Source organism: Sus scrofa, chromosome 12, assembly GCF_054392235.1.
Source record: "Sus scrofa isolate SSC_HxYL_T2T_F1_AM1 chromosome 12, Sscrofa_HxYL_maternal_Yorkshire_Landrace_v2.0, whole genome shotgun sequence".
Classification (NCBI taxonomy): Eukaryota; Metazoa; Chordata; class Mammalia; order Artiodactyla; family Suidae; genus Sus; species Sus scrofa.
Genome location: NC_139394.1, coordinates 17,150,641 through 17,174,054, shown reverse-complemented (window position 1 = coordinate 17,174,054; position 23,414 = coordinate 17,150,641). Strand labels below are relative to the sequence as shown.

Below are 23,414 nucleotides of genomic sequence, written 5' to 3'. Positions count from 1 at the left end.
GGGATGACGGTAGCCCTGCTCTAGCAGGCAAAACAGCATTTTCCAGCTGGCCTTCTCTGCACCATGTTGTCTGTGTATCTCGCAGCTTTTAGACAAATTGGGTAAAAATCACTACCCTCTGGAACATTGATAGCCCCACACCTTCTCCCTGGTACCTGGAGAAAGAGGAGGCTCGCAGAAATACAGTGGGGTCTGTGCTGCTTGGGCCAGAACTTCTAAAGGAAGACCACCTGGGGACACGGCCCTGTCCCTCAAAGCATCTGGTGGGGGTGAGGGTGAGCTCAGCAGATGGATGCACGGGCAGGCGCTTACTGTGCCTTCCAGGCGGGCGCAGGCCTCCCACCGAAGGGAGTCTGGGTTTGTCCTCCCCATGAAGTCAGTGATTCTTGACTCCTGAATCATCAGAACCAGACACCAGGGGAGCTTTTCAGCAGCGCAAAGGCTGAGGTTTTAATGCGAGGTCAGGAGTAGGGTGTGGAATTTTAAAAATACTTATCTGCTGGTGATTTCAGGGCCTGGCAGTCCTGAGAACAGCCACATTCAGATCTCAGGGAATGTTGACAGATGGGTCTGGTGGGTGTACGAATGAGGCCACAGGTGGGGCTTTATTCACTCAATAGTGTAACTGAGCGCATTTTGCTCCACCCAACCTGGTGGACACGCACCTCCGATTTTTTGGCCTCCGATGAGGGAGCCTCCGTAAGGCATTCCTCTTGCGGGATCCGTTTGGTAAACCCAGTGCCCTAAGGTGGGGTCTGCCTCCGAGCGCTCACAGTTCTGGAATGCGGTCCCGTCCCCTCCCGCCGGCAGCCCCCGGGGGTGGGGCTCAGCCCCGCCCTCGTCTCCGGGCCTGCAGCCAGCCAGCGAGGGCGTTCGTGCGCGGCAGATGCGTCTGCGCCTGGTGTGTCACTCATCCTTTTTTCTGGCTATCAAAGGTGCAGATAATTAATAAGAAGCTGGATCTTAGCAACGTCCAGTCCAAGTGTGGCTCAAAGGATAATATCAAACACGTGCCAGGAGGCGGCAGTGTGAGTACCGTCACACTTTCCCTGCGCCGCGCTGCGGTTCCGGATTTGAGAAGTGGCATGAGTGTTTGCACCTGCCAGACATTGCATAGAATAAACCATTCTCAGGCTCAGGGTCTATCCAGGTCCCTGGGTAAAGGTAGCCCAGGCTCCGCACCCCCGTGCCGACCGTTCCGGGAGGGGCGCCTGCCTGCGCGGGCTGCGTGGGCAGGACGGGGAAGGTGAGAGGTCCTCTCTCCCAGCCGCTCCTGGAAGCTAGGTCCTCACAGCATAAGCCCCATCGCCTCCACTCACGGGGAGCCCCACGGCCCTTTGAGGTTGAGCTGGAGGGGGCGGCCCTGAGACTGGGGTCACCTCCTCCATCACCTGTGTAGATTTACTCCAAGTGGCTGCACTGGGGACAGTTGGGCCGCTTGTTCTGATGAAACAAAGGACTTTACCATCCTACCTCAGAGCAAGCAGAGGCCAGCCTCTGCCCACGTTGGTCCTCTGCACTTGTGAGGGAGGAGCTGATTCCTAAGCCCCTCGGCTCAGTTTGAAACCAGCTCCAGGTGCCCCACCCTAACGGGAAAGTCTCCAAACCTGAAAAAGCCCAACGAAAGTGCACGGGGGCGGGAACTTGCAGCAGCCAAGGGTGGAAATGCCGCTTTGAGCTCTTCTAAATTTGGCTTCCACCAGGTGCCCCTGGGGTCTCCCTGGGCCCCTGGTTGCCCCTGGGACTTGGGGCTGGCATCCTCATTCTCACCTGGTCAGTTCCACTGCTCTCCTCCAAGTGCACCGACAGTGGGTGCAGACTTGGCATCCTGAGGCTCCCTGTCCTGCTTCTCCACAACCCCCCTTACTCCCCCAGCCACTCTTGGTCGGCTGTAGGCAAACATTTGAACACATTGGGGAGCAGGAGGTTGGAGATTCTTGAGGTCTAGCCCTGGGAACGAGGATAGTTTCCAAGTGCAGGCATCTCACCCTTGGCCAGCAGTGCCTGGGTGACAGTGGGAGCCCGGGGTGGGGGGAACAGTCTCTCCAGAAAACGCCCAGCCTGGGCCTGCACATCTGCATCCAGACCTGAGGGTTTATTCTTGCAATGTGCTGCTGCCTCCTGCCCTGAGCACCTGGGGCCTGGTTCTACCGCTGACTCCTTCTTGGTCCCCGGGAGTAGGGGGCACTCACCCCGAGGCTGCTGCATGGCGCTTCACTAACGCTTCTTCACCAGTGTCTTCTCTGTGTCTTCCCCCATGTGCCCTGCTCTCCTGTCCCACTGCCACCTCGTTTTCTGCCAAGAGAAGGTGTAGGGACCACCCCTAGCCCCTGCTGGCTGTGACTGGGTCATGGGCTCCAAGTGACATTGTGGTTTTAGCTTTGATGCTCGGTCTCTGGCTCCCACCATAGGAGGAAAGACATGTGTTTTCTGGTTTAATGTGTGTCTGGTGGGCTGGTGGGGGGCTGTGCTTCTGGAACTGGGGCCGCGAGGTACAGTGGCCACAGACAGCACATTCAAGTGAAAGCTGGTGGGGAGGGGGTACATTCCTACTGCTCACGGCAGTGTCCAGAACATCAAGGGACTTCCTGGGGGGCCCTTCCTTTCTTTCCTGCATTCTCTGCCACCTGTGAGCTAGTCTGTGACCTGGCAGAGAGCCACTGGATATCTGGCCTGGCACTGGGCACTGTCCTTGGCCTGTGGCCACTGCTTGTTTACAGTAGGAGCTGTCACAGCTCTTCTCTTGGTAAAAGGTGGCTGGGGGGTGACAGGCCCCTGCACAATGTCAGCCTCAGGCATTTTGGGGGCAGTGGACCCCTGGCCTGGGCTCTACCTCTGCTTGCTCCCCTCCCCTTCCCTCCCTGACTCGGAGGTGACTCCCCAGCAGTCAGGCCCTGCTCCTTCCTCTCAGGGTTCTCCCTGCCTTCTGGCTGCCTCCCTCTTTGTTCTCCTGGCCTCCTGACCGCCCTTCCCCGATGCCTTTCCCTGCCCCGGCTCCCACCCTCCCCTATTCCTTTTCTTCTCTGCAACCCCACCCTCCTTCTCACTCACAGGTTACCCCATCCAGGCTGAAGGGAGAAGGAAATCTTGCACACACCAGCCTTTGCTTCCATCGCCCTCATGCCTGAGTTGTGTGTGTGTGTGGGGGTGTCCTATAGCCCCCCACCTCCTCCAGCACCCCACCCCAGAGCACACACGCTCCCAGACCTGTCCTCAGATTCCCTCATTAACCCATCCTGTCCCACAGGGGCAGGCTCCTCACACCTCCCTTCACGCACCAACCACATCCACCTGTGAGCCTCAATCAACACTCATCAGTAATCAGCAAGTGCCAACATGATTTTGATTAACTAATGTAATTGGGGACCCTTCCAGATGGTTTAGACTTAAGTAAAAACCCCTGCTTATTTTCTGGTATCCTTGTTAAACCCATTCTCCGGCACAAGGCCATCTCTCTCCTGGGTTACTCCAGGGCAGGGAGCAGGAGCCAACTGGCTCCATGGTGATTGGCCTCCTGTATCCTCAGGTGACCTCACACTAGGTTGCTCTGGTGGCACTCAGTGACCACCAGGGACTCCTCACAGCCATGGCTCTGTAGAGACGTCCTCTGGGAGACCTATCCACTGATGCTGGGTCCCTGTGGGGGGGCCCTGAGAACAGTGGGTGGCCATGATTCCCCTCTGGAGGGTGGGCTGTGTGGCTGGGCCACATGCTGGACCCTCAGGCTGGCTCTGAGCCCACAGCCCATAGGCCTCTCCTACGTGGGTCTGCTGAACCTCCCTGAGACACTCAACCTGTGTTCTCTGCTCTGCCTCTTGGCTGTGCTGCTGGTGTCGGTTTGCTCCTTTCGGTGAAGAACCAAAATGTCCAGGACACTGTGTTCTCCTGGTGGCAGCTGGCTCGCTGAACCGCTCTGGGTCCTGCTCGCTGACTGCCATTTCTGTGCTGTGGGAGTGCTGGGGTTTGTGCAGCTTCTCCTGGGAGAAGGGACCCCCAACAGCCCCACATCGCCCTCTGCTCTCAGAGGCCCAACAGACATGGCTGTTTTGCTTCTCCAGTGAGGTTTTGTAAATGCTGCACAAACGGATCATATTGATCCCTTTTCTCTCCGTCCCCACTGAGTGTGAGCTGTCGATTTCATTTCGGGGAAGATAATGATTTTTTTACATGCAAACGTCAGCTAAATCCATGGCATGGGCCCTGCACAATGGTCAAGAATCCGCTTTTCCCTAAGGGTCCCAGTTCTATGGGATTGAAAAGCACGCCAGTTATTCTGTGGAGACTTGGCCCCCCGGGCAGGGTTGGCAGAATTCCAACAACACATTTCCCCACCACGATGACAGCGGTGTTTCTCGTGGCTGCCAGGAAACGCTGCCCCAGCAGGACCTGGGCTTGCACAGTGCTCTTCATTGTGTTACACTCCTAATAAAATAATTCTGTTTTATCTTCTCTCTCCGCCTCTCTCACCTCCAGGTGCAAATAGTCTACAAACCAGTGGATCTGAGCAAGGTGACCTCCAAGTGTGGCTCGTTAGGCAACATCCACCATAAGCCAGGTAGCTCTAGTAGAAGGCCGGGTGGGGTGGGGCAGGACGGGGCGGGGCCTGCTCCGGAAGGGGCGGGGCCTGCTCCGGAAGTGGCTGGGAAGGGTTGCGGCGGGACTGGCCCTGGCCTGGGAGAAGTCGCTGTGTACCGGGCTGCCTGAGGCAAGGTGAGGAGGGCGGTGTGGCAGATGCTGGTCTAAACCCTTACCCACGGTTCTCCACACGGGCTGCACAAGGGGCCTCGGGGAAGGGCCTGACCTGGTCCCCAAGGCCTGGCTGGCTGGGTCCCGATTTGGTCCGCAGTCGATGTGAGGGTCACTTCACCAACTGCACCAGCTCCAACACGGGACCCTGGGGTCCTTGCCGGTGCCCTCGTGATTTTGTTTCAACAGAAAATGCTACTACTGGAACTCCCCGTGTTTACCCCGCCCGGTATAGAAATCAGTGCTTTCCACGGCTCTTTCTGCAACAAAGGAAACGTCCCAGCTGTGCTGTTGTGTTTGGTGGCCACTAGCCACATGTGGCTGCTGAGCATTTGCATTGTGGCTGGTGCAGTTGAACTGAACGAATTTTATTAAAATTTCGGTGGCTACAGGTGGTTGCTGGCTACCATCTGGGAGAGAAGGGATCTAGATTCTAACTTCTGCCTGGGAGCGCAGAGTAGGGTCTACAGCCTTAGGCCCTCTTCAGGGCCGAGATCTTTACATGACCCATTACTGCAGTTAGAGAGGGCCATCAGAAGCATAGTCTAGGAGTTGCCATTGTGGCTCAGCAGGTTAAGAACCCAACATAGTGTCCTTCAGTATGCAGGTTTGACCCCTAGCCTTGCTCAGTGGGTTAAGGATCTGGCATTGCTGCAAGCTGCAGTGTAAATTGCAGACACAGCTCGGATCTGGCTTGGCTGTGGCGTAGGCCAACAGCTGCAGCTCTGATTTGACCTGTAGCCTGGGAACTTCCATATGCTGCAGGTGCGGCTCTAAAAGGGGGGAAGAAAAACATAGTTGAGAATGTGTCCATTACTTTCTGTCTCCCTTTAGTCTTCCCCAGAGAAAGCTGTCCCTTCTTCTGGGGCCACCATCCTGCCACACTGTGGAGCAGCTTTCCTGAGCAGCTTTATCCTTCCCAAGAAAGGAGTGTATTCCTCAGGCCATGCTGCCCATCCTTGGGCCTTGTATGGGGTGTCTGAGGAGCGCCAAAGGGTCAGGGTCCTTCCTCATTAAGGGTACACTTTGCCATTGAGTTTAATTCTGAGGTCTTCTTGTAGCTTGCAGGGTGTTGGCCTAAGAAAGACTTGACTCTTTGGAAGTCAACCAGTTTAGAACTTAGAATAATTTCTCATGAACTGAGTTGTCGTTTATCTTTGTGTTATCTAAAGAGGAAGTTTGCTGAGTAAATATTCGATGTCCTCCCTGATTAGAGAGATGAAGCAAACTTTTCAAGCCCCTTGGAAGGACCTACCTGCTCCCACACTATGCTCTAAATAAAGGCGAGTCCTCTCTCCCTAAAGGCTGGCATCTCCGCGGAATCACTTGCTTAGCCCTCACTCCAGCCTTGGGGCCCGTGTGTGTTGTGTTCTAGGAGGTGGCCAGGTGGAAGTAAAATCTGAGAAGCTGGACTTCAAGGATAGAGTCCAGTCGAAGATCGGGTCCCTGGATAACATCACCCACGTCCCTGGCGGAGGGAATAAGAAGGTAAAGGGCAGGCGGGGAGGAGGCTGTGCTTGGATTCGGCCATAATAGAGTCGTGGGGACAAGTCTGGTCCAGTTTCCCAGAGCGGGGGAGCCGGGGCTCCCAGATTGCTGGGCCCGACGTGGATTCTTGGCAACCACGGGCCTGTGGGGCTCCACCTGGGCTGCCTGCTGCCGTCCCCTGGGAGCCTGAACAGCCTTGCTGCCGGGCCCAACCCTGGAGAGCCTGACTAACTGGTCTTGGGCGCTGTCTGAGCACCTGGAGCTTTTAAAGCCCCAGGTGGCTCTCCAGTGCAGGCGAAGGTGAGAGCCACTGCCCTGGGCCTGTGTTTGGTAAGTGTCCCCAAAATGAAGTAGCCACCCCAAAGCCACCCCTGCCATCCAGAGCAAATCATGGGAACATAACCTAGTTTTCTAAGTGGGTCAGTAGGCAGGTAGAGCAAAACAGTGATGCTGGAATCCAGATTTCAGCACAGCCTCTGGAGTGTCCATGGGGCGGCTGCTGGACTGAGGACCTCAGCGTTACCACAGTTTCTAGAGGCACCGTGTCTTGCTCCAGGGCTGGGAACACTGGTGGGCCCTCTGGGCCCACTGCAGGATGCTGTCTTGCGGCTGCACTTTTTCTCTCCTGGGTAAATACAGTGAAGGGCCCTCTGGGCTTCCTGCCCACACCTGCCCAGAAGCGCTGCAAGTGGCTTACTTTCCAGTCTTTGGTGCCTCCCAGCTGCTGACTGAGGAGAGGTGGAGGGAGAAGAGACGTCCCAGAATGGGCCTGGGACCTGAGACCCAACCCGCAGTGAGCAGCAGGGTAGCTGGAAGGGGCGCCCAGCCTCTCAGAAGTGGTAGCCAGGCCGTCTTTCCATCATGTCACACCACACCTGGTAGCAGCTGGAGTTCCCACAGCCGTCAAGACCTCCGCCTCCGGTTCTGAGCAGGAATACCCCACCTCGCACGAGCAGTGAAGGCCTCATAGCACAGTGTTGGAGGGGCACTTGCTGGTGTGCTCTTAAAGCAGAGGTTGCAAACTGAGACCTTGAGGTCCATCTGACCCACAACAGAGCCCCCGAAAGGCGGGGGAGCAGGGTCTCCCTGACCATCCTGTATCCACATCCTTGGCGCGCCTCCCCCCCGCCCCCGCCCTGGTGTCCAGGTCTCTATCAAAAGTGAGAAGACAGAGAGGGACCTTGAATGCCTCAGGGAAGTGGATAAAGTTTTCTGCAAAAGGCCAGTCCGTTTCCACTCCCGCACTTCTACCCTCTTTCATGCAAGGCCTCCCTGCCTTGGGGAGCTTTAAAGACACCCCCTCCCATCCTCTGGAGAGTCTGACTAAACCTATAAGGAATGAGGCTGGGTAGGCCTGGGTGTGGGTGATTCTGGGTGAAGAAAGCCCTCTACCTCGGCAAGCTTCTGTCCTGGGAAAAGCTCTGAGCTTGACTCTGCTTGGAGGTGGGACCCAGGCAAGATTTGCAAGCACTCGCACCCCCAGGTTCCTGCAGCAAAGCCGATGGAAACAGCCACGTCCCGGGGTGGTGGTGAGACCCGAGTGAGACAGTGTTCTGGAGGCTGCTTGGTGCAGAGGTGGAGTCCAGACTTGGGTCTTAACTCACGTCTGTGATGCCTTGGCAAGGGCAGGTCCTGCCCTACCCGCTGCCTGGAAGACACTGTCCTGGTCCCACAGGGTCCCCTCATATTCATTCCCCCGTTTCCTTCTGAGATGAGCAAAACTGTTCACAAGCAGTGGAGCATAGGAGCCCCGCCACCTGAGTGCCTTTCAGTTTGGGGGATTGAGGGATATTCGTAGGACGCTGTCACATTTTTTCTTAACCTGTGTTCTTGTCAAAATGGCCTTTCAGTTATAGTAATAAGGGAGAGTCCTGGAGTTCCCTGGTGGCTCAGTGGGTTAAGGATCCAGCATTGTCACTGTTGTGGCTCAGGTGGCTGCTGTGGTGCAGGTTAGATCCCTAGTCCTGGAACTTCTGTATACCGCAGGCGCGGCCAAAGAAAGAAAAAGTCCTTTTTTAAAAAGCGGTAACCCAAGATGAACAAAATAAGCATATGGCTTAAATGGGAGCCTGTTTTTTTTCTCTATATGCAAGTTCCTCTGCAGTAGAGGCTCTTTACCTGGGGTGCAGGGACTCCTAAAATTGGAGAAGTTGTAATGTGTGTGAGAGAGCATGTGCACGTGTCATACACATTTTCCTGGTTTTACCAGCTGCCCAAGGAGGTTGAAAATTACTGTGTCCATCACTTCAGAGCTCATCAGGAGAGAATTACTATGTGCCACTGGCATCTCCAGCTAATGCTTTCTGCTGCTGAGTTTCCCATGTATCTTTTGGAACTAAGACCTCTGGGCCAAGATGCTCTACTTGTATTTTTCTATTCAAGTATAGTTGATTTACAATGTTGTGTTAGCTTCAGGATTATACAGCACAGCGATTCAGTTACATTCTTTTTCAGATTCTTTTCCCTTGTAGATTATTACCAAATACTGAGGAGAGTTACATGTGCTATATAGTAGTACCTTGTCGGTTATATATTTTATATATAGTAGTGTATCTAGGTTAATCTCAAACTCCCAATTTATCCCTCTCCCCTTCTCCTTTGGTGACATAGTTGGTTTTCTTAGTCTGTGAGTCTCTGTTTTATAAACAAGTTTATTTGTATCTTTTTTTTTAAGATTGCGCATGTAAGTGATATCATATGATATTTGTATTTGTCTGGCTTACTTAGTATGATCATCTCTAGGTCCATCCTTGTTGCTGCAGATAATATTATTTCATTCCTTTTTATGCCTGAGTAATATTCTATTGTGTGTATGTATATATATACTACATCTTTATCCATTCCTCTGTTGATGGACATTTAAGTTGCTTCCATGTCTTGGCTGTTGTAAATAGTACTGCATTGGGGTGCAGGTTTTTGAATTAATTTTTTTCTGGATCATATGCTAGTCCTATTTTTTCCTGAGGGTTTTTTTTTTTTTTTTTGTCTTTTTTGCCTTTTCTGGGGCCGCTCCCACGGCATATGGAGGTTCCCAGGCCAGGGTTCCAATCAGAGCCGTAGCCTCTGGCCTATGCCACAGCAACGTGGGATCCGACCAGCGTCTGCAACCTACACCACAACTCACGGCAACGCTGGGTCCTTAATCCACTGAGCAAGGCCAGGGATCGAACCTGCAACCTCATGGTTCCTAGTCGGATTCGTTAACCACTGCGCCACGACAGGAACTCCCGCTAGTCCTGTTTTTTAAGGAAACTTCGTAGTGTTCTCCGTGGTGGCTGTGTCAGTATTCATTCCCACCAACAGTGTAGGAGGGTTCCCTTTTCTCCACACCCTTTCCAGCATTTATTATTTTTAGACTTTTTGATGATGGCCCTTCTGATCTAAGTGACGTGGTACCTCATTGTAGTTTTAATTTGCATCTCTAATGATTAATGATTGAGTTTTTTTATGTGCATTTTGGCCATCTGTATGTTGTCTTTGGAGAAATATCTGTTTAGGTCTTCTGCTCATTTTGTTTTGTTTCTTTGGGTTTTTTTTGGCTGCACTCGTGGCATGCGAAAGTTTCCTGGACAGGGATTGAGCCCAAGCCACAGCAGTGACAATGCCGGATCCTTAACTGCTAGGCCGCCAGGAGCTCCCTCTTTTTTTTTTTTTTTTTTTTTTTTTTTTTTTTTTTTTTTTTTGATACTGAGCTTGTGAACTGTTTGTATATTTTGGAACCAGCTCTACTTTAAAAAGGACTTTGTTGCATCATGTTTTCTTGGGCACCTGCCAGTGCCGCCCACAGCTGCTGCCACCTCCTGTGTCATGTCACTGGCAAAGGGGAGGAATGTGTGTGGCTCCAAGCTGGGTGGCAGGGGCCCTGGGCACATCCCTGAGTCTTCTTCAGCCTCCCCTTCAACATTTCTTTCTTTTTTTTTTTTTTGCTTTTTAGTGCTGCACTTGCGGCATATGGAGGTTCCCAAGCTAGGGGTCTAATCGGAGCTGTTGCTGCCAGCCTACACCACAGCCACAGGAATGCCAGATCCGAACGGCGTCTGCGACCTACACCATAGCTCACGGCAACGCCGGATCCTCAACCCACTGAGCAAGGCCAGGGATTGAACCTGCGTCCTCATGGATGCTAGTCAGATTTGTTAACCACTGAGCCATGATGGGAACTCCTCAACATTTTCATTTGTAATTTGGCAAGGTGTGTGCATTAAGAAAATATGCGTGCCTTTGGACCCACTAGCAATTCCACTTCTAGGATACACTTAAGAGTATGTGTGAAATGATGTACCTACAAGGTTATTCAAGGTTACTCATACACAGCATTGTCTGGGAGAGCAGGAGACTGGGACAACCTCAGTTAACTACCCACAGGGGACTAGATACATTTTGGCACATCTGCTACGATGGGAAACCACACAGCCCTCCGCAGGGTCAACCAGCTGAGGGAGCTGTTACCTGGGATGGAAAGTGCAAAGCACGTGGGTGTTGTTACCATATGGATTATAGGTGGTTTTTTTCTCTTTCCTCTCTGTACTCACACACACGTTTGCATGTGTGGCCTCTCTGGAAGGGGACCCAAGACACTCACACTGGTCATGCCTCTGGAGTGGGCACCTGGGCGGCTGGCTGGCGAGTGACCAGCACCCTGGACCCGTGTTGGCTGTTGGGAAATGATGAAATCATGGTCGCCACCTGGGCTGCCTCCCACCCACGGTCCCCAGCTCCCCTCCTCACCTTCCCCCCGCTCCTCTCTTGCAGATCGAAACCCACAAGCTGACCTTCCGCGAGAACGCCAAAGCCAAGACGGACCACGGGGCGGAGATTGTGTACAAGTCGCCCGTGGTGTCAGGGGACACGTCCCCCAGGCATCTCAGCAATGTCTCCTCTACCGGCAGCATCGACATGGTGGACTCCCCGCAGCTCGCCACGCTCGCCGACGAGGTGTCCGCCTCCCTGGCCAAGCAGGGTTTGTGATCAGGGCCCCGGGGCGGTCAGTAATCGTAGAGAGAGGAGAGTGAGAGTGTGGAAAAAAAAAAAGAATAATGATCTGGCCCTTCGCCCTCTGCCCTCCCCCAGCTGCTCCTCACAGATCGGTTAATCGGTTAATCACTTAACCTGCATTGTCACTCAGCTCTGGCTTGGGACTTCCAAATCAGTGACGGGAATAAGAGCGGATTTCATCTTTCCAAATTGATGGGTGGGCCAGTCATAATAAAATATTTTTAAAAACATTTAAAAAGATGGCCACACCCAGAATTTCCCTGGGCAATTACTTTTTGATTTTTTTTACCCCCCTCTGAGTGGAAGAGGGAGGGGGAGAGGCTCTGAAAGCTGCTTCTGGGGACTCATGAGGGCCTAGGGACACCTCTCCTGGGGCCCGTCCTGGGTGGGGGGTTTCAGAGGTGGCAAGGGACTGGAAACTTGGTGCACTGGTGGAGCACAGGCACAGGGCGACCTTTGGAGCAGGATGGGGTGGGGGCTTGCAGGGCCGGGAGAGGCTGCGGAGGGGACTGTGCCAGGGGGAGGGTGTGAGAGGAAGGGCACAGGGGAGGAGGTGGCTTGGTGTCTGCCATGGTGGGCGTGCCACCCTCTGGAGGGCAGCCTGGAGGTGGAGGGCTCTGAGCCCCGCCCCCACGCCTTTGAAGGGACAGTGGGCCGGAGGGTGGCATCCTGTGAATGACTTCCTCCAAGACCACTGGCTCCATGTCCCCAGTGGTGGCCTCTTCCTCCCTCCCTGCAGGATGGGGGTCCTGAGCTGAGGGGCTCCCTCCGCCCCAGGAAGCCCTGTTTTATTGAGTTCTGAAGGTTGGAACCACAGCCACGATTCTGGCCACCTCACAGATCTGGGACCTTAGGGCTAACCAGTTCTCTTTGTAAGGACTTGTGCCTCTTGGGGGACGTCCGCCTGTTCCCAGGCTTGGGCCTGTGGCATCTCTGGAGTGTGCGGGGTCTGGGAGGGGGGTCCTGAGCCTCTCACCCCTCCCACGCCCACTGCAGCAGCCACCTGTCTGCCCTGCCTGTGTGTCTGCTGTGCGGAGCCCAGTCACTGCCTGTTCCCCTCATTATGTCACTGTCCCGAGTTCCCAGCCTCCCCCCCCACTTCAGTAATGGACGTGGTTAGATGGGGAGGCATCTCCGCATCGAGGGGGAAAGTCAAGGAGGGCGAGGTTTGGACACTGGGTGGGGGCCCTCAGTCTTCTGTTCGAAGCATCCCGCTGGCACGTCCCTCACAGTGACCCTTGATGACCTTACTCGGTTCCCTGCCCCCACCCCAGACGTGAGCCAGGGTGGGGTTCGCAATGACTCGTTGACTTGGTGAGCCTTTCCTCCCAGAAGCCTGGCCCCCCTCCCGTGCTGAGCTAGCAGCGGGTCGGCTGCCCTGGATGCCAGAGATGGCGCTGGGACAGGTAGGCAAGGCCCTCAGGGCCAGGCCGGGCTTCCTCCATCCCCACTTCTGCCTCAGCTTGTGACTGCCAGCCTCTGAGAGCCCGGCCGCTGCTCTACCCCCCATGTATATAGTCAGCCCTCCACACCCCAAAAAGGGAAACGTGCCCCCTCGGAAATGGTTCTTTCCCATCCCAGCTGGAAGTGATGCTGTCTGTCCTGCTGGAGCAGCTGAACATTCACATAGATGTCACCCCTCCCTCCCGGTCTGCACCCTGTCGCGTCGTAGTCGGATTTGTCTGTCTGTGCTTGGATTCACCAGAGTGACTATGGTAGTGAAAAGGGGAAAAAAAAAAAAAAAAAAAAGGACGCATGTATCTTGAAATGCTTGTAAAGAGGTTTCTAACCCACCCTCAAGGGAGTTCTAGATGTCTCTCCCCCTCCAGCTGGGACTCGGATCCAGAAGGCCAGTGTGGCTCTGCCCTGCATCGAAAGACTTTTTGTCAGCCTCTGGGACCCAACAGTCCAGAGTCTGACGAGTAAGAACCCTCGGCTGCGAAGGCCCGAAGCACAGGACAAGGACGGACGCTCTGCTGCCTCCTCCCCACCCCCAGGGCTCCCCTTCATCAGGCAGAGGGCAGTTTGCAGCATGAAGATGCCTCTCTGATCACAGCCTGGAGGCCCCCAGCAGCCAGGAGAGGGTCTTAGAACTCCCCGTGTCACGAGTGCCACCTCAGCCTGGGGTCCCGCTCCAAGCTCTCCCTCAGGAAGGATGGCCAGGCCTCCTCACCCAGGGCCCTGCGGCCACAGCGGGGGTTGGGATGGACTGCCTGCCCTGGACTCATCTCAGTGGCCTGAGCTGCCTGAGCGAGGAAGGGTGATGAGTCCGGAGACACCGTTTCCAAAGCCTTGGCCAGAGCTCCTGCTGACCTTGCACCAGACTCATCTCCTCCCAGGGGGACGGGAAGCAGCCTCTGGCAGTTTAGAAATTCGCTGTTTAAAGAAAATCAGCAACCTCGGGCAGTTCTGCTGCTTCTGGTTCGGGTACAGTTAAAGGCAGCCCTATGGGGCTGGATGGTTCATTTGCAGCCATAACTCTCTATGCAAGGGATCATCTGGGCCCAGAATATCCCACAGGCTTTCCTCTGTCCTGAGTCCCAGCTGGTCTTGGAAGGGTTCTGAGGAAGCAGAAGGAAATGTAGTGCAAAGACTTGGTAGCTGTTAGCCATCCAGCCTCACTACTGCTGCCGATTCTGGCTGCATTTCTTCTTGCACCTCTTCCTGCGGCTTCTATGCCCTGCCTTGTGGTACCTTGTTTCCGGGACCTTCCTCAGAGGGCTGGTGGATGGGCTGCTGGTCATCAGTCTAAACATCAGGGTTTAGGGTGATCAGTTCGAAGCTGGCAGGGAGTTGGCAAAGGGATGCTGGCTTGTAACCTTAAATAATGAGGACAATCCCCCAGGGCCAGGCACTCCCCACCCCCATTTCCTCCAGTGTCCCTTGGGTGGGGTACATAGGATATGCTGTACGCCTGGTTCCTTCAAGCTCTCCACATACTTTATCAATAGTTCCATTTAAATTGACTTCAGTGGTGAGACTGTATCCTGTTTGCTTGTTGTGCTCTGGGGGGAGGGGGGTGGAACCTGTAAGATAGTTACCGCTGGGCACAGGGGAGTGCAGCAGTTCAAGGCCTAGTAACCCTTTGCTTCATGATTTCATGCTAGGGGTCCTTGGGATTTCGCCTTTTCGCTGATAGGTGCCATACGCTGCCAGCTAGTTCCCGTCTCCCTGCCGGCCAGGTGCAGGCAGTGAGGCTGGTGGAGGAATCTGGAGATTCGGTCGCTCTGGCCTGCTGCCCTTTCTTTGGCAGAGTCCCAAGCACTCAACCGTGCCTCCCAAAGATGCCGGCATCCGGTCCTGAGCTATTGGCCTCTCCATGTCACCTTTCTCACCAGCTCTGGACAGCAGCCTGTCCTTCTTGTAGCTGCTGAGATCTCTTCCCCCTTTTATCTTTGTTCCCTAAGGAAAGCAGAGGTGGGGATGAGGGCAGAGAGGGGAGGACATCAGCTTGTCCCATCTACAGCTCTGTGGCTCCAAGAGACTTCTGCTTTCTCTTTAGCTTTGAAAAGGGTTATTACCCTGGGCACGGACTGAGTCTCACCTCCCAACGGACTTAGCCCTGTGAATTTGCAGTGTTGGGCAGGACAATTTCTGGCACTTGCAAGTCCCATGATTTCTTTGGTAATACTGAGGGTGGGGGGAGGGACATGAAACCATCTTAGCTTAGCTTCCTGTCTGTGAATGTCCATATGGTGTGCTGTGTGTTTTAACAAATGATTTACACTTACTGTTACTGTAAAAGTGAATTTGGAAATAAAGTTATTACTCTGATTAAATAAGATCTCTGTGCATGGATTCAAAGGATCAGAAAATGCTATAGGATGTATGATTTGCAAGTCCTCTCCCAGCCTTCTTGGAAATCATAATATTGTTAAAACCTGGACACGGGGACTTACCAGCTGGCTCCGGGGACCTGAAAGTGAAAGGGCTCTCAGACTTGTTCATTTTCAGTTGAGTCTCCCATTCTGCTGCTGGCAAACCACCCTGGTCAGACTCAAACGGCAATATTCTTGTGGCTGTGTTCACAAGGCTGCAGTCAGTCTGGAAAACCCAGACCCCTGTATTCAAACCCGAGAAGGCTGGTGTGGCTCTGTGAGATCTCTTTATCCCTGGAAATTAGCCTACAGGCCTGGGGCTCAAGCAGAACACGGCCAATCAGCTGAATGAATGGCTTAGATTACAGAGCTGCTTTCCTCTCTCCTTTGAGCCTTACTGCAGATTGCACAGTGTCTGCTAGATCAAGGCAGGGAAACCAGGTAGCCCCTGTGATGCTACAAATAAAAAAGCCATATTAATTATTGTTCCTTAGTAATTAGGTCAAGGTTGTAACACTGAGTCCTTTGATTTTTTATGAACAGTTTCAAAATGTTACTTTTCTCAGCTCTTCCTCATGTCCTTCAGGCACTGCAGGCAGAAATGAAAGTAGAACAGATCCTAACTGCAATTTCAGAAGCAGCAACAGGGCAGCCAAACAGAAATGTTACCTCAGAACTCATAGCTTTCATGGCCAGGATGGGCAGCCTCACTGGCTGCTTCACTTCCACTGCCATGAAAAGGAAAAAAGGAAGTAAAGAGAGAACCAGACCTGCTCACTTACTCATCTTGTGCAAAGAAAATCAAGCACTTAGCCTCCGCAGGAGAAAGATGCTGAGAACCAGCTCAGGCTCCATGCAAAATATATACATCCTCATTGACCTCAACCCCAGAAGAGGTCAATGGTGGAAAGTGAGATCTCCATTAAAGAACAATATAGAATAGATAAAAATGTTACAGTGCTAGCCTCACTAGAGCAAGTGAGATTAAGAGCAATGGATCAATTACTTTCATCCAACAAAAAGGAAAACAGATGATTTACAAAGACCCCCCCCCTTCCTCCTGGCATCCCTTACCTAACCCCCAGCCCCCGCCACGAAAACCACATCCTCCCTCTGGTGACCACGAGAAGACCCTGCCAGATGCCCAGAAGAAAGAATGGAGACAGGCTCTGAGCAGGTGCCCAGAAGATAGAATGGACAGGTGCTAAGGTTCAGAGCAAGTCAGAGGACCTAGAGAACTGTTTCAGCAGGGCTGGCTCCTCAGCCACCCCCATTACATGTCCAGCGTCAAGAAAGGCCTGGTATACCACATTCTGTAACTTTTTTTTTATTATTTTTTTCAATTTTTCCTTACTTTTTTTTAAGCACTAGTCTGTGCTTTGCGAACAGAATCAAGACATTAACAAAGATCAGCTTCTCTGAAGAAAAGCATTTCTATAGAACAAAGACAGCTACATGTTCCGCTGCCAATACACAGCTCAAAGCAGGAAAAGAAAATATTTACAAAATACAAGGGTTTTTTTTTTCCATTTTTGTTTTTTTGTTTTTTTTTTGGTTTTTTTTTTACAATGCTAAAAGGGTTATTCAGAATTTTCAACCTTATAAATAGAAGAAGCACTTTATGCATAGGGATATGGTGCATTATTGTTTTTTAAAGAAACAATGACAAACCTTTAACTTGCAAACAGAATCAAAAAAAAAAAAAAATCACTAATGTTGAAAATTGTGAAAAAACCCCGACCATTAAGCAGTTTGTCTACTATTTTTATACGATTACAAAATGGAAAAAAAAAAAAAAAAGTCCTTCTTGCCCCCCTTTTTGGTGATGTGATCATTCATGAGACAGGCACAAGGTTAACCTGGGGGGGTGGGGGGTGGGGAGTGATGGGAACCACAGTAGGACCAGACAGTGTTCCACAGGCAAAGGAGCTCGAAAGAAGAAGGGCCTGATTGACTCTGACAGGGAACTGGATGGGGAGGAAATACGACCAAATGACTCGGTCAGAGAAAACAGAATTGTACAGGGGAGACGGCTGCTCATGTCCCAGACCCCCAGCATCTGCAGAGGTGTGGGAAGAGAGGTTAAACAGTCCTAACCCTACCTCCAGAGACCAGATGGGGAAGGACTGGCGTGTATGGGTGGGTGTGCAGAGTGAGGGAGCAGACGAGAGGGCACCAAGGGGCAGGACTGAGAACCTGAGTGGCCGCAGCCAGGTTACTGCAGGTAAGGAGTCAAAACAGGGATGACCAAATGCAGAGGAAACCCAGTAGGTCTCCAAGATCTGGGTGACAAGGGGAAGCCATTCTGTCAGCTGAGACCTGGGTGAGAACAGTTGGCAGTTTGGGCCAAGAGGCTCTGGTAGGGGCGCTCCAGCGCCGACGACCAAGGGGACCCCGCCGGGAGGCCACAGCTGAGCCAAGCCACAGAGGGGAAGGGGAAGGGCCCAGAACACGCTGTTCTCTCCCAGCCTCACCCGAGGTGGCCGTGCTGAGCTGGCGGTTCCTTTCCCTCTGCCTACCTGGCTGTCCCACCCTGCCCACAGGTGCAAGGGAGAGGGGTGATCATCCAACACGGCCAAGTCCAGTGGTTCAACAGTGCAGAGGACGCCAGGACCCGGTCAGCAAGGTCTCATCCTGAACTTCTGTTTGCCAACTGGAGGAAGTGCTCAGGTGTGTGACGATAAAACATGGAAACCAAAACAAAAACAAAAATCAAAACAAGGGAAAAAAAAGTAGAATCTAAATTCCTTAAATTCACTAAAAACTGTGAAAATTTTCGGCATATGATGTTTGAATATCAAACGCAGAGATTTCTGAAGCTTTAATGCCAATAGTTTGTGAGTCTGTTTAGATGCTCGGATCCCACTCATCTGTGAGCTGGACGCTGAGCTGTGACTGTTGCCGCCAGATGCCGACTCTTGAGGGGAACGACGGGAGGCGAGGTGGGCGCCCCCTCTGTCTCCCGGCCAGTCTTGCTGCCTGAGGTGCGCCGAGTGCAGCGGGACGCCCGTTCCTGTGCATCCAGTTGGTCCTCACACTCTGCCTGGGGACTGTACGCCAGGGGGAAGGTTCGCCGCTCCCATGGCTGGACAGACTGTGGGCAGACAAGACGCTCTGGTGAGGACCCAGTCCCCGCCTGCCTCCTGCCCCAAGTCATGTGGACTGGGATCCACGGCCAGTCTCTCCAGAGTTCCTGGGCTGGTCGAGGAAGGATGTGCAGAGTGGGCACCCTTTAACAATGGGTGGATTTCATATACAACAGCCCCTTGTCCCCTTCAAAATGAGCGCGGGGTGGGGGGAGGGTGCCCATAAAATGAAGCTGCATCTTGAGCAGGTGCTGTCCCCCAATTCCACCTGCGCCCCACCAATCCCACAGAAAGGCGGGTGCCTTACCTGTTCATCCAGCCCCAGCTCCGGTGTGGAGCATCGGGTGTCTTCGCTGGCCAGGTGTCGTAGAGTGTCCCGAGCCACAGGAGTGAGGGGGGCCGAGTGCAGTTCCGGGCTAATGGGGCTCCTGGGGGACTGACCGTGAGAGAACTCCGACAAAGAGTGGCTACTGCTGACATCAGGGGAGGCAGGCTGGGGGGTGGAGGGATTGGCACTGCCCAGCTGGGGGGTGGTTCGACCGTCTGATGACCTGTAAGACCTGTACACCAAGAAATCTGAATTTGAGTGTCTGGGTAATATGAGTTTCTTATGTTTATTTTGGGGGGTTGGGGAGGAAGCATGAAAAAGCATCCCTGACCAGGATCTGGGGAGCTGAGGGAGACTGACTACAGTTCTTTCCTAGGAACCACAAATACCCTCACTTCTTCCCACCACTGAGCAGGGGGCAGGTACACCACATGACATCTAATAGTTGTGTACAGCTATCATCCTGTGAGAAAGCCAGGGCTCAACTGTGCTGGGGGCTGACCCCTGGCACACTGCCCAGGAGACTCACTGGGGAAGGGGAATTAGCCCCAACTTTGAAAACTGTAGGCAAAGAAAAACACAAGAACAAGAGCCTTAAAATCTTTCTGCTTGAGAATCTTGGGGCTTCTTGGTGTTAACAATAAAGGGAGACAGAGTGGAACAGTTCTTCCAAGTAGGATCATAAAACCTCACTGCAATGTCCAGAGGAAGGCTAACCTGTGGTGAGGTCTCCAATGCCACAGACAGCCCTTTTCCTGGAGCCCAGGAGATCACTAGGGTTTGTTAGAACTGGACAGTAACCACTCAACCAGAGTCCAGTACTTGACTGCGTATACCCTCGTTGGTTCCAACAAACACCCAGGAACTTCTGCATTCTTGGCTATCCCCAGTGAACGAATACGAAGGGCAACTAAGGGCAGTGGCCTTCCATGGACACAGCTAGGGCCCAAACTCCCTGTTGACCCTCCCTCCACAGGTCCTAGGGGCCTGTGCCTGCCCCATCACCTGCTGCCCCGCCGCTGGGGTGGCACACTCGTGGTCCACAGCCACCGAGCCCTCTCCATCTCCTCACATTTGGCATGCAGGGCGGCAAAGGCTGCGTCAGAAAGGTCCTCGATCTGCAAAAGAGCATTCATTGAGCCCCTCTTTCCTCCAGAAGTGTGGGTAGGTCAATTCTAGAAGCCGCCCCACCCCACAGCAGGCTCTTCCTGGTCACAGCAGGAATACAGTGAGCTTGCACTTGATGCCACAGGTCCTGAGGCATCTGCAGTGTGTGCTCCTCCCAGAGGGAAGGACCACACCCTTACCTCCTCGTTCTCCTCATCAGGACTCCCCTTCAGAGACCGAAGATCGACCTCCCGCCAGCTGCAAAAACCAGAAAGGGACAACCGTGAGGTGGCAGGCAGTTTGGGGCAGGATACATTTGTGTAAGAGTGAGAGCCCTCCGCCTGCAAGTGACACCCCTCTATGCTGGGCCTTCTCAGCCCTGGAGGCCTCTACAAGAGGCTCCACACTCAAATGCCCACGAACAGGGGCAGCAGGCCGAGGGTGAGATGAGAGCTGGGAAGCTGAGGGGTCCAGCTGATGCTCCCATAGGGGAATGCACATACAGGGCTGCCCAATCTTTGAATCTGACAACAAAAGCTGGAAATAAAGACTCATATGTGAAACCTTGCTTTGATGCTGACGACAAATTCCGTATTTTAAAAGACACTTGTATATGTCAAACAAAACATGACCATAGCCAGTTTGTGGCCTGAGGTCTGGCTGGTGCTCATATAATGGGAGAGAATTATCTACAGAAATAATTTCACTCTAATCAGGTGGACCTTCTCTCAAGGAGAAGACAGAAGCCAAGGTGAGGGCCCCAAGCTCAGCGACAAGAAGAGAGGAAGAGGTACTAAGAGGAAGACCAGGGGAAGAGCTGATCATCCAGGACCCCTACCTGGGAGTCAGGATCTCCTTGTACTGCAGCTTCTCTACACGGGTCGTTGCAGCCACAGACATTGGGATGACGATGTTGTTAATATCGAATGAGCTCTCGCCCCTTCTCCTCCTCACTGGCTGCTGTGAAGACAAAGGTTACGTTTAAAAGGGAGGAACAGTTCCACAAACATCAAATCATACGTGTGAGATTCCAAACAGGATCGCAATAACCCCAGTAGGGACGACCACGGCAGAATCCCTAGGAGATGATCCCCCACAGCAAAGTGCTCAGGAAAAATACCAGGTGGTCCTGAGGAGCAGCTCCTGCCCCAGTCTTACTGGCCACCCTCCTCCTCCAGGCAGCTGCTCCATTTCTGCTCCTCCACACACGCCTTTTTACTCCCTCCCCGACTAAATCCTTTCTGTTCCCCCTTCATTCCTGTCCATGATGTAGACCCATGATGGCCCCTAAAAGCAATGCTGAAGCCTCGTGGTGACTCTTGAGGTTAAAAAGAATTCCCTTATCCTGAAAGACGCCCAAAGGACAGGCCCAGCTCAATGGATCATCTAACCTTGGTTGTCATGAAAGCACCTCCTTCTCGTGGGTCTGAACTCTTCAGCTGAATCTGTACCCAGCCCTTATTACGTGATTTCCTCTTCCTGGCTATTATTCTTGGGGAAAGAGCTGGGAGCTTTCTAACTATATCAATGGAGATGAGTGGAGGGAATGGATGAAGAGGACCGGGCTATACAGCTCACACTCCTAGAGAAAGGAGATTCGTCCCTGTAGGAAGTTAAGATCAAACTCAGGAAAGAAGACTAACGAAGATCCAGCCAGTATCAGAGGAGGAGGTGGGCATCTGCAGCAGCTGGGAGATCAGGAGGAATAAAGCAAGGAGCCGAAGGGCATGGTTTCTTAGATGGAGGGACAAGTCCATGAGCGGCCTTGTGCCTTGATAGCAAACACCCTGCCCTACAATAGGGACTGACAATTGAGCTGAGAGGGGCCAGAGGGAAATAGTGGGGATGACAAACATGCTGCCATGGCAACAGTACAGCTGTGAACACCTAAGAGGCTGTATTCAAACCCAAACCACCAACAGGGATCAGCCCAGAGGCAAGGGGTTAGTGAGGGAAGATGAGAAAGAGGCTGTTCCCCACAACTAAGCTGTCTACTCCCTGTTCCTGGAGGGGCATCCATGACTGGTCCATCCTATCACTGCAGGGCCTTCTCAGAGAATGCTGAAAGGCAGGCTTTCCTGAGCCAGGATTTTAGTTGCTGTCACCTATGATTTCAGGTTAAAACAATGTCTTTTCCACCTCAGTTTCTTCCTCTATCAGCAAGAACAGACTGATGCTGACTGCACAAATTTAAGGTAACTGGTTAACCAAAACGGCTGATGTCTTGCCTGGCTGAGTTCTGCAGCTGAAGCTCAGTGACCTCATACCCCAAGGCCTTTGCCACTGCCTCATCTCTGCTGAACACATGCGTCCCACTATAGGAAGTGTACCTTAAGGAAGCCTCAAGAGACACTTTCCCTATATTTTGGTCGAGAATGAATGTGAAACTGCTGGCAGAAACAGCTATGTATTTTCCCTGAATCTTCTTGGGCCTGCTCTTAGTACCTTCAAGGCAAAGAGACAGGTGTGGGTTGTGAGGTTCAACAGGCTCCAGCCTCCACCCCACACTTAGATGCCCCAGTTCCACCAGGTACTCATTTGGTCTAACGTAACTAACTACTTTCTCCTGTTTAGAGCCACAGGTGGAAGGCAGGTGATGAGAATGCAAAGTGGTGCCCAAACCTAGCTACACATCAGAAGCAAGAGGAAGAATAAATTAAAACAACAACAACAAAACACACACAAAAAACCTTCCAGGGTCCCCTCCTTTCTAACTATCAAATCAGAATATTCAGGGCTTCCAAATAAGGGGCAGGGGGGTGGCAGCGGCACACAGAGGTGATTCGGATGCATCCATCAGCTTTTGTGGCTTTTGCTGAAGCACTACCACATATGCCCCCATCCCTCCCTTCCCCTGCCATTTCTCCAGTGTCTTGTAGCTTCTCTTATTAACTATCTGGTCTGTCCCTCTTCTTGCTATTAAATAAATCCAGATTCTTTTGAAGAAATTTGTCAGTAAGAGCCTTAAGGGTCAGCATAGTGCTATATACAAAATTTGTATGCATTAAATAAGTAAAAATTTTAAACGATCCAGGCCTAAGTTTACATTTGCCAGACACATGAGTGCTGGCAGGTTAAAAAAAAAAGTGAAGTCTCACCAAGTCCTAGAAATTAGAGAATATCTTCTATCAGGATAAGCGCCCCCCCTTTTTTGGGTGGGAGGAGGGGAGCTGTGTCTGCAGCATGAGGACACTCAGGACCAGAGATCGAACCTGAACCACAGCAGTGACAACGCCAGATCCCTAACCTGCCGAGCCTCTATAATAAGTCTCTTTAAAATCCTTTCATTTTCCAAGACTCCCTGCCAATGGACAACTGAATGTGTGACAGATTCTACACATCTATTGAGATAAAACCTATAGTGTGCGAGGTGAAAGGGGGGAGAAACGAGATCATTTAAGAGTCAGAACAATATGCAATAGGAGCTTAGTGAGCACCAGCATAAGTCACCTCTGCAGTGCCCCAACCCAGGCTCTCACTGTGTAGCACGATGGTCAGGTACAAGAGCTGGCTCTGCAGTCAGACTGCCTGGGTCGGAGTCACAACTGTAACCCTCACAACTTGCCTTGCCTCAGGCAATTCACTTAACCTTGGCAAGTCTCCGTTTCCCTGCCAACAAAATGGGAATCTTTTATACCACCTACATGTCAAAGGGCATTACAGGACTGAATGAAGTAACGCATCTAAAGTAACTTAGCACTGACACAATAAGCACTATAGTAGGAGCCTTTGGCTGTTACAATGAGGACTGCTATATAAAGGACCCTCTTAACGGGCACAAAGCAGCAACAGGTATATGTGCTCAAGGAGGCATAAGAACATGAACATGCGTCTAGAACGGTCGTG

The 23,414-nt window shown here is 52.5% G+C and overlaps 2 protein-coding genes across 42 annotated transcripts in view; one reads left to right on the top strand and one right to left on the bottom strand.

The window, feature by feature from the left end:
• Positions 1–15,008, top strand: part of MAPT (microtubule associated protein tau) — a 113,140-nt gene extending 98,132 nt beyond the window's left edge. For 8 of the 23 annotated variants that reach the window (XM_084984161.1, XM_021066819.2, XM_084984159.1 and 5 more), the window contains 4 exons: positions 936–1,028; positions 4,474–4,555; positions 6,122–6,234; positions 10,987–15,008. In XM_084984161.1, coding sequence (XP_084840287.1) covers positions 936–1,028; positions 4,474–4,555; positions 6,122–6,234; positions 10,987–11,202 — 504 coding nt within the window. In that variant the 3' untranslated portion in view covers positions 11,203–15,008. The remainder of the gene's footprint in view (positions 1–935; positions 1,029–4,473; positions 4,556–6,121; positions 6,235–10,986) is intronic. The other 15 variants (XM_021066818.2, XM_084984154.1, XM_021066815.2 and 12 more) reach the window with 6 other exon arrangements.
• Positions 15,009–16,358: 1,350 nt separating this feature from the next.
• Positions 16,359–23,414, bottom strand: part of KANSL1 (KAT8 regulatory NSL complex subunit 1) — a 195,588-nt gene continuing 188,532 nt past the window's right edge. For 12 of the 19 annotated variants that reach the window (XM_013989922.3, XM_084984100.1, XM_003131310.7 and 9 more), the window contains 5 exons: positions 20,407–20,528; positions 19,769–19,826; positions 19,467–19,579; positions 18,441–18,693; positions 16,359–18,141 (listed from right to left, as the gene is read on the bottom strand). In XM_013989922.3, the coding sequence (XP_013845376.1) occupies positions 17,914–18,141; positions 18,441–18,693; positions 19,467–19,579; positions 19,769–19,826; positions 20,407–20,528 (774 nt within the window). In that variant the 3' untranslated portion in view covers positions 16,359–17,913. The remainder of the gene's footprint in view (positions 18,142–18,440; positions 18,694–19,466; positions 19,580–19,768; positions 19,827–20,406; positions 20,529–23,414) is intronic. The other 7 variants (XM_084984102.1, XM_084984091.1, XM_084984098.1 and 4 more) reach the window with 1 other exon arrangement.